We start from the raw sequence: 19917 nt of genomic DNA, 5'->3' as shown, positions 1-19917 counted from the left end.
GCGTTTAACGCTGGGATTTCTGAGGGTGACTTTGTACGCCGGTCTGGGCCATCAAATCTTGGGCAAAGTATGGACTATCATATATTGCTGGAAAGCCCAGGATGTCTACTTTCCAACGCCGTTGAGAGCGCGCCAATTGGGCTTCTGTAGCTCCAGAAAATCCACTTCGAGTGCAGGGAGGTCAGAATCCAACAGCATCTACAGTCCTTTTCCGTCTCTGAATCAGATTTTTGCTCAGGTCCCTCAATTTCAGCCAGAAAATACCTGAAATCACAGAAAAACACACAAACTCATAGTATAGTCCAGAAAAGTGAATTTTAACTAAAAACTAATAAAAATATACTAAAAACTAAGTAGATCATACTAAAAATATACTAAAAATAATGCCAAAAAGTATACAAATTATCCGCTCATCAGCTTTGCGATGGTGGACCACACTACAAATCACGAGGGAGGCACTGCGGTGGTTGGAGGCAGTGCAAAATGCGAGGGAAGAAGGCGCTCTCAAGGGACGACGACGGCGATAGTGGTTTGAGCAGGGTGGGGGTACAGCGAGATGAATAAATCTGAAAAACGACGAGTGACGCGAGGACGGGGTGCGACGCGATAGAGAACAGCGTGGCGAGGGAGAAAGAGGTAACACCGAGACTAAGTAAGGTAGCGTTCTCGAAGAGGCAACGTCGGCGCCAAAGAGGAAAAGAGAAAAAGAAGGCACAACGCAGAGAGAGTAATAGGTGGATGAAAGCAAAAGAGAATTAGGATAAAATTTGAATGAGATTATTCAAATTCTAATTTTTTACTAAATTCTTAATTGATATAAAAAATTATATTTAATTATTTTTAATTATTGTTGGTAACACTTGGATTTATATCTTGACATCTTATACTTTTTCTTTATATTATTCCACTTTAACGACTCTTCTGATTTAAATATTAAAGTTTTTTGTAGGTACACTCTTATAGTCTTATTCCTGTAGAGATGCTGATTTGAAGTAAGAATATTTATTGTATTTTTGTGTTTTGATCTTACAAATCTATGTACTATGAGATAATTTTAAATTCACCTCCTAAATATTGACACTATTTGTAAAAACATGATCGTTTGTTGCAGTTCTCTTCTTTAGGTTATTTTTCACTACCTACCCATAATAGTCACACCCAAAATTCCTAAAATTTTAACTCTAACAGAAAAAAATATGAAAATTGATAACTCTTCAATTTTTGGCTCCCGCCCACTATCCATGGAAAATGTATCTATGTCCTGGTCCTTTGGTAACACCCATCAAAGAGGTTAATGTCTATCCCTATCAACTTTGAGCACGGCTGCAATGAATGCGCCCCTGGTGAATGAGATTGGAATGATCTAATTTTTGGAGCTTAGAAATTATTTTATTAGGCAAAATTAAATTAATTTTTATAATTATTATTATCATTTGAATTTGGATAAATTAAGGTTATTATATAATTTTTCTATAATAAGATATTTTACATAATTAATTTTATGATTACTAGAATTTAAATTAATTAGGGTTTTTATATAATTTTTATTATAACAAGATATGTTGAGAAAGGATAAAATTATTATTACTATTTATTATTATTATTATTTGCTTTGATTAAAATAAAGTTTAGTTAATGTTATTATCAAGTTCAATATTTTGCCAATATAAAAAATTATCGGTATTTTTTTATGAATTTAGAGTTGCTAATGCTTAATCAAATATCTTTTATCTTTAAGTTACTAATATCATTTATATTAGTAACTCATATATATTATTTTTATGTATTATTATTTGTCTTTTAATATATTCAATTTTTATAATTATCCGTTTAAGATATTTATAACTTGAATCGCTGATTTAGTAGCTTATAAACCAGCTCATCTTAATGACACTTTCCCTTTTCATTAAAACATATCATCATGATCATCCAACCTTATTTTCCTCATTATTCACCGTCAAGAAGAAAAGAGAGAGAAAGTCGTTAGTGAGGGAAGAAAGAAACCATGGCATTGTTGAGTTTCCGAGCTTGATTTTTTGAGTTTCGTAACTCCGATAAAGAAATCTAATTTGATTAAAGTGTTTGTTTCTTTCACTTCTTTACGTTGATGTCACTTTTATTCGGGAGAAATCGCCGAAGGGAGCTGCTGTTGATGAGCAGATATTTTATACACTTTTTGGCATCATTTTCATAGAGTTTTTTAGCATGTTTTGTTTAGTTTTTATTAAGTTTTCATAGGTTTTAGTGTAAATTCACATTTTTAGATTCTATTTTGAGTTTATGTGTTTTTGTACAATTTAAGGTATTTTCTGGCTAAAATTGAGGAGTTAGAGTAAAAATCTAATTTAAAGACAGAAAAAGCACTGCAGATGCTGTCCGGATCTGACCTCCTTGCACTCGAAAGAGTTTTTCTGGAGCTAAAAAAGTCCAAATGGAACGTTCTCAATGGATATGAAAAGTTGACTTTCATAGCTTTCCAGCAATGTATAATAGTTCATACTTTACTTCAGATTACAAGGCCCAAAACTGGTGTCCAACACCAACCTCTTGCCCCCTTTCAGGCGTCCAGCGCCCAAGGAGAAGAGACCAGCGTCCAAACACCCAAAGAGGATCCCCTAGCCAGCATTCACCATCTAGAGGCCTCATAACACATATATCTTATCAAAACTCAGCCCAAACACTCACTAAATAGGCCCAAAAATAGATTTTAGCACTAAAAAGACTGTTTTACCCTTACTAGTCATTAGTTTAGTATTTAAAGTAGAAGATCACTCTTTGTTAAGGATCTTCAGCCACTTTTACACCATACTTTCGTTTATCATTGTATTTTTTTTTCAGTATGAGTTTCTAAACCTCCTAGGTTGAGGGGAGGAGCCCTGCTGAGTTCTATGAATTAATAAAAGTATTACTGTTCTTCTTCAATCCGTGTTTGATTCAATTATAAGATGTATATTCGTTCTTCAACATGGTGAATGGGATGATCCGTGACAATCAGCTCCGTTCATCATACTAGGACCGCGTGCCTGACAACCACCCGTGTCTACTTGGATTCGTGTGAATACGTGACTGGAAAGCATGAACCGCCAGCTTGATTATACATCTCTCAAACGACTAATCCACGATCTCATTAGGATCTTCTCGAGACACCAGTTCAGCTGAGGTATGGGGAGATTAGGGTCTCTATGGTAGAGGCTAGAATCCAAAGTCGCAGCATTCTCTGATCTGACCTTGTCTGTGGCATTTTGAGTAGGAACATTAAGGAGAATGGACTACATGAGCTTCACACTTAATCAGACTGGATGCGCACTAACCCTGGTGTTAAGATCTGGAGGAGCATTGGCGACTTCTCAAGAAAGGCGTTGATCACATACAGTCTACCATTGAAGGAATCATTCACAAGCAAAGAAGACAGTAAGACTAGAGTTAATCCAGAAGGACAAAGCAACTCCAAGCCTCATCCATTTAAGTTCTAAGATTATCATTGTAAACATATCAACCTAATTCCATCTTTCAAATCAAAATCAACAACTTCTTGATTTGCCTGACTAAGACCTGCAAGATAACCATAGCTTACTTCAAACCACAATCCTCGTGGGATCGACCCTGACTCACTCAGGTGTTACTTGGACGACCCAGTGCACTTGCTGATACAGTTGTACGAAGTGTGGGGATTCGTGCACCAGCCGTCGAGCTGCCCCGAAAAGAGTCAGAGGAGATAGAGAGAGGACACGATGGAAAAGAGGAAAAGGTGTGGTGGTTTTCTTCACTACCGTTGCCGCCACTGGAGCTGTCAGGAGCAGCTGTCGATGCTGTTTGACGCTGACCGGAAGAGTGTAGGTGACGGTAGCGCTGCTGCGTTGCCACCGAAGCTCTCTGCCACTATTGCTGGACAAGTGAAATAAAGTTTTTAGACGCATTTGGTTTTAAGAGTTTCGACGAGTTGAGATAGGAACAATTTATTAAACTCATTTTACTTTCAAGAATTATTATAAGTTGCTATTAATAATGCGAAAAATGTATGTTTATGATTTTCGTAACTCTTATGGACTGAACTGAGTTTCTTTGAATAAATGTAATTATTTTCTTGGTTGGTTGTTGTTGAATTGATTTTCTTGAATTACTAAAAGAGATTTAATACCGAAATTTAGTTTAATTTTAGAAATATTTTGATATTGAAAATGCGTTTGATTTATTGGAAATAAATTGAGATACAGAGATAATTTGATTTTGGAATCGATTTGATTTTATAAATGATTTGATAATGGACATGTTTTGATTTTGAAAAAGATTTAATATTAGAATTGGTTAGATTTTGAAAAATGATTTGAGATTTGGAAATAGTTTGGTTGGGACCCTTGAAGGGTGACAAAAGTCTAAGTTTTAAAGGGGATGCTACCGAAATTTTTATAAAAATGGGAGGCTTCATTTGAAAAGATTATTTAGAAAGATTTAGATTTAAGGATGATATGAATTGATTTTGAGTTATTAAGAAAATGATCATGTTTTGAATTTGATTTATTTAGAAAAGAATGAATTATATTTTGAGTTGGGAATGTTGATGGATGGAATGGGAGGTGTGATAATGATGATTGAATTTGAATAAACGATGATTAGGGTTGATCCCAATTATGAATTTTGAATGAATGTAAATGAATAATAATGAATTTGAGAATGAATGAGACATAATTAATGGCAATGATGATATTGATGAGTTGGGTGTGGAGAAGGCAATAGGGCGCTAATCCCTCAATTCATTCTCCCGTATTCTTTGTGAATTGTGTTTTATGGGATGTGGAGAAGGCGATAGGACACTAAGCCCTCGATTCATTCCCCAGCATTCTTTGTGATTTGTGTTTTATGTGATGTGAGGAAGGTGGTAAGGCACTAATCCTCCGACATTTTCTCTCACATTCTCTCTCTCTGTCTGTAAGGTGGTAGGGCACTAATCTCTCGATCGGTATGGCATGGCCTCACTAGGGGAAGGTGGTAGGGCACTAATCCCCCGATTTATTTTTTTCCTAGTGTATGCCTCCAGGAGAAGGTGGTAGGGTACTAATCCTCCAATATTATACCTTCTAGAGATGCACAGATGAGAGACGACATCTGGGTTAGCTACCGAAATGTGTCGAATTCTAGCTGTATAACCAACACATGAGCTCACGGCCTGTAGGACAGGCATGCATCATATGTATTTGTATGCTTTGTTTGAGTTTCAATTTATTTTGATTTGCCTAGTTTCTTAACTGTTATTAACTGCTATCTATACCTATGCTTTCCTAGTTTGTTTTTCATGCGTTTGTTTCTGAGAGATCCCTTTGGCAAGTGGAGGAGGCACTAAGGGTTGTTCTGGTGTGGTATTTTTAAAATTGAGTATTGGTGTTGATTGATGATGCGATTGGCTGAAGGTTGTGTTTGGTTTCTAATTGAGGATTAGTTAAGTATGAAAAATCAAGTTGGTTCAGCATAGACTTAATGAACCTATGTTTAGAACAGGTTGGTTGATGGAAAAAAATCATTAGTTCAAAATTTTCACAAAATAATCACGTGCAAGTATAGTTCCAAACTAACAGATAACTCTCAATCAAAGTTTAATTTGCTTGTCACTTAAGTCAAACCAATAAAAACCGAGAGTATTTAAATCTCGGATCATCTTTTAAAGGAATTACAGGGAAGTGTACATATTAATGGTTATGAGAATTTTGGGGCTTTTTAATATGACGAACAAGAAATATAAATTGCAAGAAAGTAAAGAAGCAAATAATGGGCTTGTTTGGGTGAGCTTTTAAGAAAATATCTTTTTTCGAGTTATCTTTTTTTAAAAGATCTTATAGAAAAGTAAAAGTAATTTTATGTTTGGATATCTCATGTAAAAAGGTCTTTTTATCTATCAATTATATTTGGGTATAACAATATAAAAGTACTTTTTTGTTTATTTATTACATGAAAAACATCTTTTTTTTAAGGAAAAAGATCTTTTAAAAAAAAGATGTAAATTACAGCTTCTCAAAAAAGATCTTTTTTTGATTTTACTAGTGCTTTTACTTTTACTACTAGAAATTTGCCAAACACGTTAAAAAAAAAAGATCTTTTTTCATTGAAAAAAGATCTTTTTTTAACAAAATAATGACGCCCAAACATGCACATTCATAACTAAATACCAAAAGTAATTAAACTAAGACGATTAAAGATACTAACTAAGAAAAGTCTTGGTAAGTGTTGAGAGATGAAATTCCTATCCTCATTATCATCCTCAATTGTGATGGTAAGTGTATTTTGCTCTCACTTACTTATTCTCTAACAATTGAAGGAAAGTCAAGTGAGCAAAATTAACTCTAGTCCATAAGCCCTAGTCAATTCCTAGTGAAGGACTAGATTTAGTGGAGTTCAAGCTAACTAGCAACCTTCAATTACCAATCAACACTACATTTTGATAATTCAAGAGTTTCAAAGTTACTAACCTAAGTCAAGAATACAAAATTCTACTCTAAAATTGAAAGAGGCATTTTATCAAATACTTAATATGCATAAAAAAATAGTATAAATTGCAATAATGATAAAAATCTATAATTACCAATTGCAAGGAAATAATAGCAATCACTCAAACAAACATCGAGGAATATAAAATATTAAAATTGTATTAAAGAAACTCCAAATTGACAAGGGTTCATTAACATAAAAAGTATCAAAATAAAGAGAGTAACAAGTAAAAAAACTACAAGAACTATGAGGCTAAAAGAAGGAATTGTAAATGAAACTAAATTAAAGAAAGAATCAAAATATAAACTTAGAAGAGATCTAAATCTAAAATCCTAATTCCTAGAGAGAGGAGAGAGTCCATCTCTCTAGAAATCTCTCTCAAAACATGCTAAAACTAAATAAAATTCATTGTGTATGTTCTTGGAATGTTTTTCCCCTTGAAAGAGCTTCAATTCAGCTTTTGGACATCCAAAATTGGGCTAAAAGGTCCCAAATCGCGAATCATGTGACTTTTTAATGAAGTTATGCGTTCAGACTTGTGCGTACGCACCCTTACTGAATTTCATCTTGTGCATACGCATAGAAAGTTGTGCGTATTCAGTGTGCGTATCTCCCTTGTTTCTTCTTGTGTTTTCCCATTTTGCATACTTTCCTTCCACTTTTTCCAAGCCATTATTGTCTAATTGACCTGAAATCACTCAACAAAATATATCACGCCTCGAATGGAATAAAAGTATAATTAAATTGATCATATTAAGGATAAAATAGCATGTTTTCATACTTAGGTGCAATTTAGAGAGAAATCACAAAAGTATGCTATTCAAGTGAATAAATATGAGTTTATGTGATGAAATTCACTCAATTCAAGTCAAAATTTATCATCAAATATAGATTCAGCATTGATCATTCATATTATTAAAAAACTTTTAATATTCTTTTATAAGAAAAGTGAGTTTTTGATTTTTAGATAATTAACTGATTTTTTTAAAAAAAGTTTTGAATTTTTAGATAGTTAAACCGTCGATTTTTAAAAGATTCATAAGATAACGATAATTACATAACTCAAAAATAATTTTCTTATTAAACGCTTTCATATGACAATTCTAAAATTATGTAGTGAGACTGTGATTAGATTCTTACCCTATAAATTTATCTTTTTAGGAATCGAATGAAGGAATCATAAGCTTTTTTCTATTTACTAGGATTATTCAAAACAAAAACAGAATATATCGAATTGAGATCCAATAAAAAAGAATGACACTTAAACGTGTAGTATATGAATTTTGAAGTTTCTCCTTACTTTTCCTATAGCAAAATCGAAGCTTAATTATTATCACTACCCATTATGTTAATCAATTCTCATAATTGTCAATGATACTTTTATTTTTTATTGGTAACAGTAATCTCTTCCATATTATCCTTATATCTTGATCTTGATGGTTGATTTTTTTTTTTTTAAATATAATCAAATGAGCATTTATACCAATGTCAATCCTGAAATTTTATTGCACAATCAATCAAACCATAAATTAAAATCAATCCTCAAGCAATCAACCAAATGTTTGTTATCACAATAAATAATAAAATCTTTTTCAAACTCAAAAATTTTAATTCTTTTTTATTTTTTATGTTATAATTTTTTTACATTAATATTAATTAGAGTTGATTTAGTTAAATTATTTTGTTGTTATTATAGTGTGTGAGTGTGGATAATAATAATAGTTTTTAGTATAACAAGATATCTATTTATTAACAAAAAAATTTTAGATATATTTTAAGGTTTTTATTGTAGTTATTATTATTAGCACATATTTAGAATAAACTATTATTTCTACCGACGAAAATTTTAAATGCTGACAAATCTATCTATGAATAAAAATTAAAGTTATACCCATGAAATATGGGCATGTACAACAAAATTATTCAAACACTGAAAAATAGATTTGGATCCTCTAAAGTTTGAATTTCACTTTAGATAGTAAAGGGTGATTTTCTACCCTTGAATAGTTTCTCTTTTATATTTATTATTAGTCCCACCTATAAAATCAATGGTGAAAGATCACACTTTACTCTCTAAAAGTAAAATTCAAACTTTAAAAAATCCAAATCCCTAAAAAATTATCTAAAAGTTTCAAATTGTTCTTTTTTTTAATCCTAATCTCAACACCCCTTCCCAAATATATACCCTTTCTTTTTTCTTTTAATGACCACCACCTCCTTCACCGACACTGCTGCCACCAACCATCACTCCTAAATCTCAACCTTCCTTTTATTCTGTATATAACACAAAGAATAATACAAGTTACGATAAAATCAATACAACTACTCATCAATAACCATCATCATCATCACCATCATCATTTTCTTCTAAGCCTTAATGAAGCTTTCTGATTGTTTTGATCCTATCCTGACCATGATAGCTCTGATGACGACCATCAACACCAGTCCTTCTTTGAAATGGGTCCTACTCTGCTACCAGATCTGCCCACCGAGACACTGTTTTTTATCTCTTGTTGGTTTGAATAAGCCTTTATAGTTTTAGTTTCCGGCCACTGTCTCCGGCGTCATGCTATCCACACTGTTTTATTGAATCGACAATTCTCAGGTACCAAGAAAAGTAGTCACCGGATCCTAGCTCATAGCCACAACCTCTTTGGCTGAAAATTGACGCCACCAATTATGGTTTTGTTGATGATGGTATTGGTTAGCTCTCTCTTAATTTGTATCTAAATGTAAGATCTTCTAGTTAGGCTTTAATTGCATTTTGTTCCTTGGTTCTTGATCTCTTCTAGAATTGAATTTTTCGATGGCTCTTGATCTGAGACGTCACTACCTCTTAAGAATTTTAGAATGTCTAGGTATGAGTTATTAGTGGGAACAAATAATAAAGAAGTATAAGAAGTAGAAAATTCAAAAGAACTGAATAAAAAATTTGAAGAATTCATTAGGAAGATGAGACAAGAAATCAGGATTGAAGGGAGAGGATCATGGTCGTGAAGACTGTTGTGAGAAGCGCAATAAGAAAAAGGGTGTAGACAATGGTAAGGTAGGATCATGATCACGGAGAAAGGTGGGACTGACAATTGGTGGCAGTAGTGTTGGTAAAGAAGGTGGTGAAATCCAGAATAAAGAATAAAGGGAGGGTTGATATTTAGGGAAGGAGTGTTGAGATTAAGGTTAGGAAAAAGAGTAATTTAAAATTTTTAAATAATTTTTCAATGCGTATATAATTTTATCGTACGAAACCATCTTCATGGGTACAATTTTAATTTATTGTACTCCATAAATTTACTGTGATTAAAAAATAGAATATAAAATGACATATTTCAGTTTACAGAATATTTTTGTTTATTAATTAATATTATTATGATAATTATTTTTATTTATTATTATTTGTAATTAAAAAATTCTTCTTCTTTTAATTATTTTGATAATTTAATTACTATCCTAGTTCTTGTAATTTTACTAAATTTGTAATTAAATTTTTATATATTTTTTTCAATTAAATTTCTACACTATTTTAAATTTTGTAATTAAATTCTTACTAAATAAAAATATTAGAGTTAACAAATTATTTTTCTTTAATTGTTAATTTAGTAAAATTACATTAAAAAACAGAATAATTAAACCTATTTTAACTATTTTTAACGATTTATATTTGAAAAAAAAAATCAAAGTCTCACTCAATTGAAATCATTACTAACGATTTCATTTTTCTAAAAAAGTAAATTTCAATTAATTAAAATCATTACTAAAAATTTATTTTTTCTGTCAATTCAAATGATTACTAACAATTTTTTTAGAAAAAATAAATATTAAAAAATTGAGTAACCATTTATCTTTTCTAACCACCTCCATATTAACAAAATTCATTGATAAAATTTCAATATTTTGATAAATCTCAAATCTGACCCCAATATTCAAAAAATTCGCCACCGAACACAGTCTTTTTATACATGGTATAGATTGCCAAACTTTTCACTAGTATACGCTTCTAGTGTTATATGTCCCTGTCTGGTTTCTTTGTCAAACTCCTCATTTTCCTCATTTTCCCGTTCTTTCAACAACATCACCTCCACTCAAATCGCCAAGCCCAAATCAATCAATGCCGTCACAGGTCTCCGACCACCTGGAACCATGGCACAACCTCCAAGACAAGGTTGTGTTAGTCACCGGCGCTTCCTCCGGGCTCGGCCTGGACTTCTGCCTCGACCTCGCCAAATCCGGCTGCAGGATCGTGGCGGCGGCTCGCCGATTGGACCGCCTCAGGTCTCTGTGCGACGAAATCAATCAGATGGCCTCGCCGGAGAAAGGCAGCGGTGCAAGTAGCCACCGTGCGGTCGCCGTGGAACTCGACGTGTGTGCCGATGGCCCCACCATCGAGAGGTCTGTGCAAAAGGCGTGGGACGCGTTTGGGCACATTGATTCCTTGATTAACAACGCTGGCGTAAGAGGTAAATCTAAAACTCTTCGGAAACAAAATTGTGATCATTATTCTTGCCCGAAATTAAAGCTTATCTATTAGGGAAACCATAGTGCTGCATGTACATCTCAAAGCTGTTACTAATAAGCCAGTTATATAAAATAGAAAAACTCTTGGGGCAGCAATTTTTAATATTTTAAGCACCAGCGCAAACACCAAATTATCACAAATAAATTTTAATAATTCATAAGTGCAAATTCTAAAAAATATGAGTGAAATTTTATTGATTCATGTGTGTAAAATTCTGGTAAATATAAGTGCAAATTATATGTTTATGGTGTGCAAAAGGTTTGTAAATATGGATGCAAATTATTGCTGGTCAAGTTCTAGCCAAAAATAATAACATTTGCTGGTCATATAGCATTGTTCTATAAAATATATATATGAAAATATGAAATACATATAAATATGAATTCAATTTTGATAGTTTTACACGTGCATCTAATTATGAAATTCACTGTCAACAAAAATAATTATCTTCTACGTTGACCTGGTCATCTAAAATGACTGTTGTGATTGAACGATATTTTACACTAATGGTATCAAAATTAAATTTTATAAATATTTACATAATATTTTTGAACTCCATTACGGAGTAAAGCATCATTGTTGACAGTTTATTGTGCTTTTGAATCAGTAGCTGTTATAATTTATAGTTGAATGGAGACATGCTGTTGGAAACTCCAGGTATTCCTTGATGCTTGCAACGGTTTGCACTTGGTCATGTGTTTGTAGCCAGCTTGAGGTTTCTTGAAAATAGGCACAAGGAATTTTTCTTTTCTTCTTAAAAAAAAATATTAAATAACTAAGTTGAGGAAACGTGTTCTTTTCTTCAAGTATAACAGACAAATTAGGCACTACCAAAGTACCAGGAAAAAAACAAATGCAGTGTGGTGGATAATGTCAATTAAACTGGTGAATGAGAAGCTCTCTGCTTGTTAATTTTAGAAGATTGAGGGTGTCTGCAATTTCTTCGCATCGAACTACTGAATTGAATATTGAGTTCTTGGGAAACTGGAAACTACATAGTTCGAGGCCAACAATTATAATGTTCTTCAAAATTTAGGGGAGAAAGAAAAGAAGAGAAGTCTGAGGCATTTTTCTATTATAGTCATTGACATTTACCGATGTACTATTTATAAGTATTTTGCTGTGTTAGTTGATTTTATAAATACTGAGGGCTAATTTTAAGGCTAATTAATATCCTTTTGTATTGATAAATGGTGTGAAGAAAGGAACATGAGAAATAAAATATAATCACTAATTCTGTTGCACTAATATAGTCCCTAATGGCGAAGCCGAAGAGGTACTATGCTTAGTCCCGCATGTGCTGGTGTTATGTGAATCAAGTCCAGATGATTACAATGATTCAAAATGCAACAAAAACGAGTAGAACTAAGAATAGCTGATACACTGATACGTGTGTGGTGTGTGCTTGTTTGATGACCTTGCTAGCTAAATCCTTTCTTGTTTGTTGTTGCTATTGTGGATGTGGTGTAGAAATTTAGTTGGGGATAAATAGTTGCTGCCGTAATGTGCCTAGTCTGTGAGACCCCGATGGTATGGTCGTAGGGTCTGGCAGATTGGCTATGGGTAGTATCTTATTTGACTGATCCGAGGTATGTGTGTTTGAAGTGAGGATGAAAGGCATAAACTCTTTTTTGGGATGAAGTTTTGAATTGTCACTAGTAGAGCTGAAATGAGTGTCATTGTGTTAAAAGGGTTTCTGACCAGCAAGTGTCACTAGTTTTGGCACTGTCGCCTCCACCTTGGCATACATACCATACGGTCTTTTGATTATTTCTTCCCAAGACTTTTCATGCTTCCTTTTCTGTGTTTGAGTTGTTTTAGTTACACAACCAATTTTTATAGGAATATTACATGTAGTATGTGAAAAAGAAAACATAATCTTCATATCACAGTAGGAGACTAACTGATTTTCCCCGTCTCTGATATTTGACATGTATTGTGTGAGGTTTTAGTATGAAAAAATATAAAAGCATTTACCTTCTTGTTTTGTCTAGGAACTGTGAAATCGGCATTGAAATTGTCTGAGAAGGAATGGGATCATGTTCTCAGAACAAACTTAACTGGTTCTTGGTTGGTAGCGAAATATGTATGCAAACGCATGTGTGATGCAAAGCAAAAGGGATCTGTTATTAACATTTCTTCTACTTCTGGTCTGAATCGTGGTCATTTGCCTGGAGCTGCTGCATATGCATCTTCAAAAGCAGGTGTCATTACGCTAACAAAGGTAATCTTTGACATTTTCTTTTTCTTCTAGAATCCAGCTCTTCATTTATATTCATATTTATATTTATATTTTCTTTTTGCTTCCCCCTTTGTAAGTTCCCCTGTTCCCCCTTCATTTAAATTTTTTTTTATTTAAACTATTTTATTGACTTAATGGCAATAAATGAGATAAGCTGGATGAGGTTGTAGTTAGTTGGCAATCATTTTTGTACCCAAACGTAGTTGAAATAATAGTAATGGAAGAGGAAGATCTCACGGAAGAGATGAAGGACGATTTGTTAGCAATGGTGGAACAAAGGTAGAAACACTCTCAGGTGAGGGAAGATCTGCCACAAAGGGAAGTAAGAAAGGTAGCCATTGGTCACCATTGCTAAAACTCGGATTTCGTTGAGATGAAAGGGAAGGTTGAGAAAAGATACCTCTTAGGGTAAAGCTCCTGTAGAAGAAAGAAGAGTTCGGGTCTAAAGAGAAAGGTGTAGTGAAGTGAGAGGATTGGTGAAGGCCATGGAGAGAATGAGCAGAAGGAGAATAAAGGGAGGATGACTACATCTGAGTTCGAAATAGCTCAGCCATCCATCCAACTTAATTGAAACTGCTAGACCTTGACCCTGATGCCATGGCCTGCATCCGCTTTCCATGACCAATCGGGATGATGCATTGGCAAGGAAGTTTGGTGGATGAGGATATGGCAACCATCCAACATCTGTCTGCTCTATTACCCCGAATGGGAAGACAAAACAATGGTCCTTGGCTTAGTTGCTGATAAGGCCAATCAAAACGCGAAAATCAGCTCAGTTTTTTGTTGAGAAATTTGCTTGAATATTGGTTAACATGTTCAGTGATTGCTATAATTTGATGATTCCGAAATTGAAACCATATCTCTGCTGCATATCTTTGCAGCTGTCTTAATGGATCCCGGGATAATTTTCAAAATAACGTAAACTAGGAATTTCTTGGCGCTTATTAAGGATATCAAAGCATTTAAGCATAAACCATTCCCGGGGCATCTACATTAACTTTACATAAGAATAACCTTACTTGACTTTGTGCTAAAAAATGTGGTATCCGTTATTGAAATATACATTTTATATAGTTATCTAGTCATCTTCGCTTGTTTAGATAATCATTCATGTGGTCAATGTAAAAGATAGTCAGTTTTGTTGATGTGACACTACGTAACTGGATGCACTTGTATAACTTGTGCGATGATGTTTGGCAGGTTATGGCTATGGAATTGGGGTCGAACAAAATTAGAGTGAATTCTATTTCCCCTGGAATTTTCAAGTCTGAAATCACTGAGAGTTTAATGCAGAAAGATTGGTTAGATAATGTGATGAAGAAAATAGTACCATTGAGAACTTATGGCACATCGAATCCAGCATTGACATCTTTAGTTCGTTACCTGATTCACGATTCATCTGAATATGTCACCGGCAATAATTTTATTGTTGATTCTGGAACAACTCTAGCAGGTTTACCTATTTATTCGTCTCTTTGAATTGTGAACTGTGTAGTGGAAAAAATATTTCAGTTATGTTCTTGTAAAAATAAAAATAAAATTTTAAAGTTAAATTATAGTCATTGTCTTGAATTATATCAGAACTATACTCGCCAATATCACCTCTTTAGTTGACTATTATACCCTTGTCTTTTTTGTACCGTTTGCAATGGTAAACTTTACACTTAGATCTCCTAATGATAATGTAACTATCTATTATCTCGTGACCTTTTTATATGTTTCTCGCCTGTGTTTTAATATCTTCTATTCCTTTTCCTTTTCTTGGTTAAATTAAAACGGCAAAAAAGTCCTACATGAGAAAGTTAAAAGTTTTTTTTTTTTTTTCTGTATGACGTATCTGCTTTATGCATGGAGAGAAGGTAAACATGACCTTTGCAACCGAATAATATCGTTTTAATTTAGCAGCGAAGACTGTATGTGGTGGATATAGTGCATGAATGGTAAGTGTATGCTACTCAAAACGAAGAATGATAAATATAAATCTCTTTCTTTTTTTATCAAGACCAAAAAGGTTCTCTCATCTTCTCTATTTACAAAACCTACTAGTGCACTACCCTGTGCGGTGCACGGGAATCCGACGTCAACTTGCGTGGTTAATTGATTTTTTACTCTATCAGGTTTGAGTCAATTAGTTGTTTATGAATAACACAGTACGAAACATTGTTACAACTCTACTATTTATACACAAAACTATAGAATTTATCCAATACTAGAATGACGTCCGCGCATATAGAATTTATCCAATACTAGAATGGCATGTGGACGGTAAATTAATGATAGTAATAATAAATATTAAAAATGGCTATATTTTGTAGAATTAAATTAAATATGTGTAAACTAAAGTTAAATTGAAAATGTGTTTTGTTTAAAATAATTTGTAGTGCAAAAGATTTGAATGTTGGAGTTGTACAAAATAACATTTTTATTTGGTGGTTTGATTTTTGCATTTGTTTTGGTCGATGAATTTAGTCTCCTTATGTGATGCTAGTCATCCTTTTTCTGTCGTAGATTCTTGTGAATGCATGTTCTTTATGAATTATTGAGTTGTATATACTTTCTATTGTGTTGTTTGTTCCATCGTTGCATGTATGCTCTTCTTCTGAAGATGTGTATTGAATTTGTATGGTTTTCTTTCTCCTTAATCTCTTGATGTGCATGCAGTTTTCCAATGGCATCTACAATAAAAAGAGCAAAAATGTGTAGAATTTTTTTATTAAATAAGTTATTTTTAACAAGAATAATTGAAATAGTATAAAGCTTTGACCCACTCTGTCAGACAATGTCTCAAGTATTACAAATTCAAAATAGTGTTGTGAAATGTTCAATTTAAAAATACAATAAATATGTTTGGTTTGTACCTTTTCATCTAATATAATCATTTCTAAGCAAAGAAACTCTTCTTTATTTATGGGTGTTAATGTTTTCCATAGACGAACCACGCGAACTTTGATGAACCAATTGTTTGTTTGTTTGGTGATATTGTCCAAAGAATGATGCTCCATTGAGTAAGTTTGAGATGTTATGTAGTGCGAAAATAAATTTTTTGTGCTAAATTTGATGTTATTTGAAGAAATAGTGATAAGAGACTTATATAAGTAGTTCAAATAGTATGGAATTTGAATATTTCTAGCATTAAATTTATTATGACATTTGTAACATGGATGTTTATTACATTTAATGAGTAATTTATAAAAAATAATAAATTAATTATTGGGGTTATAAATTTAGTGTAATGTTTATAACAGTGAAATATAATAAATATAGGAATATTGATTCTTGTTGGTTACAAATTTGGTTAGATACTATTAATTTCTAATTATTGTCATTGGTAATTTTGCAGCCTAATTTTGCATATATTTCTATTACTTGTATATTTTTGTATATTTTATTTCTTGCTGATTTGGAAATAATAGTTGATTTGACTAAACTTGAATTGTTGATTCTAAAATTTTGTCAAGTAAACGATGTTGCTGACATGACATTAGTAGGAGGAGAAAAGATGTCTTAAAAATAATGTGGATAAACTTATGCATCTACTTTTATATATTAAGAATAGATTTGGAAAAGGAAAAATATAAGAAACCAAGTGTCTAACCAACCAAAATTAAACACCTCAATTAATTATAATTATTTTAATTTATTTTATTAAATTATAATTTAAATAATTGACATTAATGATTGATTTGAAAAATTAGGTTTTATAAAACAACCCCATAATGCCGTATAACTCTTCCCCTCCCACATCGCGATAACGCCTTGTGATCGTGTCCCACTCCCACTCGAATTACTCTCGCCATCGTCGTCCTTTAGGAGTGCCATTCTCCCTTATGATTTGCACCGCCGCCAAACACCGCAGCGCCTCTCTCGCGATTTTCAGTGCTGCCGAACACCACAACGCCTTCCTCGTCGTGATTTATCACCACCACATTGCCGTTCTCGTCACGATTTCTCACCACCGCCGCAGTCCCTCCTCCCCTCGCAGTTCATAATCACTGCCACAGTCCTCCTCCCCTTGCGATTTGCAATCACCGCCACAACCATCTTTCCTTTTCGATTGCATCTTTGTTGATCACCAATGTTATATATGCAGGACTATGTATGAATTTTCATTACTGTCAACAACTTGAAAAAATGCTGTTAGTTCTTGAAATCCTTTCTGCAGTGTGTTTTATTCCACCAATGTTCTCATCACCTAAATCACCTTCTATTTGTTCAAACAATTGTTCAAACACCGAAAAGCTTTGATAAAATGGAGAATAAAAGCTTTGATTACTTGTTAAACCAATGTCTTTTAACATATGTGATGATGTTATTGTTTGAGACACTTTTGATACATTTTGAGATTTATTTTGGGTTACAGTTGTGAATTTTTATAATACTTTAAGAATTGGATGTATTTTATTTTGGTCCTACTTAGTATCTTTCTTTTTGTAGGTAACTTGAATGTTTATGCAAAAATTTAATTGAATAACGTCACATGTTTCTTTTGTTAAACAAATAGATGTTTCTTTTCATACTAAATGAATGATTTTTCCTGTATTATTTTTTGTCATGATGAATTCCTGTATCTACAGTACTGCAAATTATATGGATAAGTTTAAGTTGAATGAATATTATGATTCCTTTCGTTGCATTTTAGCATGATGACAAATTTATAGTTACTTATGTAGGATAAACTTTTTTTATTTTTCATTCACATGATCTTTATTAAAGTAACATCTATTTAGTATGAAAAAAGAACATCTTAATGCTTGATAGAAGTAACATCCATTTAGATTTTTGCAAAAACAATTAGGTACCTAATATAAGTTACTTGTATTTATTCTTTACTGCAGAGATGATTCAATTGATAGTGAATATAAGTATCACAAAAGAAGGAAAAAAATTGTATTTATCCTGTTGCTTGATTAAAAAAAATTAAAGAAGAAAAAAAATAACAAAAAAAAAACAACAATATCTAATTTTTAAACTTAAAGATATATTATACCAAACATTAGTACCTTAAATAGACAGAGTAATTTGCAACCTCCACACAAATAACATTCTAATTTTGCATTTTTTGTTTGAACATCTTAAATTTCTTAGTCAGGTCCAAAAAATCCTTCTTCTGAGTTTTGAAATTATCATCCAAATTAAGAAAATAAAAGCCAAAAGATTGACTAAAATCAGAAGAAAAAAGAAATGATTTCTTCGTGCTATACTTGGCTTCTAGTATCTAAATAAAAGGGTTTTCTTTATTCTTCATCTTTCCTCTTGAACTCAATGAAAAATACAATCACTTCCATTGGTTTGACTTTAATACTGAAAAGTATGCATCCAGCCTACAATTGTTCAAACACATGCATAGAGATACAATAATTGAAAATCAAAGCCAACATGCACAAGCTCAAAATAATAATAAAACTAGAAAAGGAACAAATTAGGAGATTCTTAGAAGTAGAAGGATCAGATTTTTCAGTTTCAACAAGCTTCCGTAGTTTCTCTTGAAGATTCCTTTTCCTCGGTTTTTCGAAGCTTTCTCCATCTTTATACAGTCCATAGACCAAAGTCACCATATACAACAACATAGGAAGCCTATACATACGGGGTAGGCCTTTGCATGCCCTTTAATTTTGAGATACTGTTTCTGCAATGAATCTATCAAGTTCACAATAAAAGAGGCACTTGCTACTTGATCATCATTCATCAGTATTCTGAATCGGAGTGGCAGAACTTGTTTCATGTGGCTGATTTACCATGTTCCCTACCTGTAATATCCAGTTACGGATAGTATGATAGTTGCATAACCAATTATCTTTTTACAATGGAGCTCTGTAAAATAACATCAAAACATAAACACATAACATGCAGAATCAAATAAATTTCATCTATTCACGATAAAATACAACATCCAATTTAATTTGAAAAGAACCATCCACCTATTCATTAAAATGAACATCCGTTTTAGTTGATAAGAAACATCTAATAAATTAGGAAAAATTTCACCCTTGAACCATGTTTGAATAACTACACTCAAACCCAACTTCAATTCGAGCAAATTTAAACTAATTTTTTTCCTAACTCCCAAACCACAAAAAAAAAAAACTAACGGAGTATGTCAATGCAGAATCCAACAATTCAGGCAGAACCAGTAACGTGCAAAAGTCGGTTCAAATCATATAATTAACACAAACATCTACAACGATTTAAGAGAGACATCCAAAAAAAGCAACATCCGTTTACCTTTAAGAAGAACTTGAAAAATTAATTTTGGGAAACATCCATGTACAGGAACAAATGAAACATCAATCTAAGCCAAAAAGTAACAACCGTGATCATCTGAGACCATCTCTTCATGATAAAATGATAAAATGCAACATCCAATTTAATGTGAAAAGAACTATCCGCCTATTAATTAAAATGAACATCCTCTTTACATTCAAACCCAATTTCAATTCAAAAAAATTAAACTTACTTATAACTATCCTAACCATCTACTAACCTATTAGAGACCAATGTGGTGAATGACGAGCAGTAGCGCGCAACGGAAAAGGAGGAGACGTCTTGGCGCATCGTGGAGGCAGTGGAGGACTTGACGTGGCACGGTGGAAGGTTGAAGGTGGCCGAGCGATGACACGAGCTTGGGAAGATGACAAGTCTGTGGTGATGACGTTGACTAGAGTCCGAACCAGTGGAGGAAGCCATG

General features: G+C 32.9%; 2 protein-coding genes across 2 annotated transcripts in view; both read left to right on the top strand.

Moving 5' to 3' along the window:
• The window catches only part of LOC107474647 (10 kDa chaperonin, mitochondrial), a 45784-nt gene that overhangs the window by 3976 nt on the left and 21891 nt on the right, over positions 1–19917 (top strand). The window lies entirely within an intron of this gene.
• LOC107474645 (uncharacterized) lies at positions 10309–14712 on the top strand. The gene is made up of 3 exons (XM_016094280.3): positions 10309–10931; positions 12985–13214; positions 14433–14712. The coding sequence occupies exons 1-3, from the start codon at positions 10583–10585 to the stop codon at positions 14709–14711; spliced, it is 858 nt and encodes a 285-aa protein (XP_015949766.1). The 5' UTR covers positions 10309–10582; the 3' UTR covers position 14712.

This window comes from Arachis duranensis, chromosome 2 (assembly GCF_000817695.3).
Source record: "Arachis duranensis cultivar V14167 chromosome 2, aradu.V14167.gnm2.J7QH, whole genome shotgun sequence".
In the NCBI taxonomy this organism is placed as follows: Eukaryota; Viridiplantae; Streptophyta; class Magnoliopsida; order Fabales; family Fabaceae; genus Arachis; species Arachis duranensis.
This window is presented reverse-complemented; position numbering and strand designations above follow the sequence as displayed.

Bases quoted from the DNA above. Each gene is read 5' to 3' on its own strand.
- LOC107474645 (XM_016094280.3), top strand. From the start codon at position 10,583: ATGCCGTCACAGGTCTCCGACCACCTGGAACCATGGCACAACCTCCAA. The intron at 10,932-12,984 runs GTAAATCTAAAA...TGTTTTGTCTAG, and splicing joins TAACAACGCTGGCGTAAGAG to GAACTGTGAAATCGGCATTG. The intron at 13,215-14,432 runs GTAATCTTTGAC...GATGTTTGGCAG, and splicing joins GTGTCATTACGCTAACAAAG to GTTATGGCTATGGAATTGGG.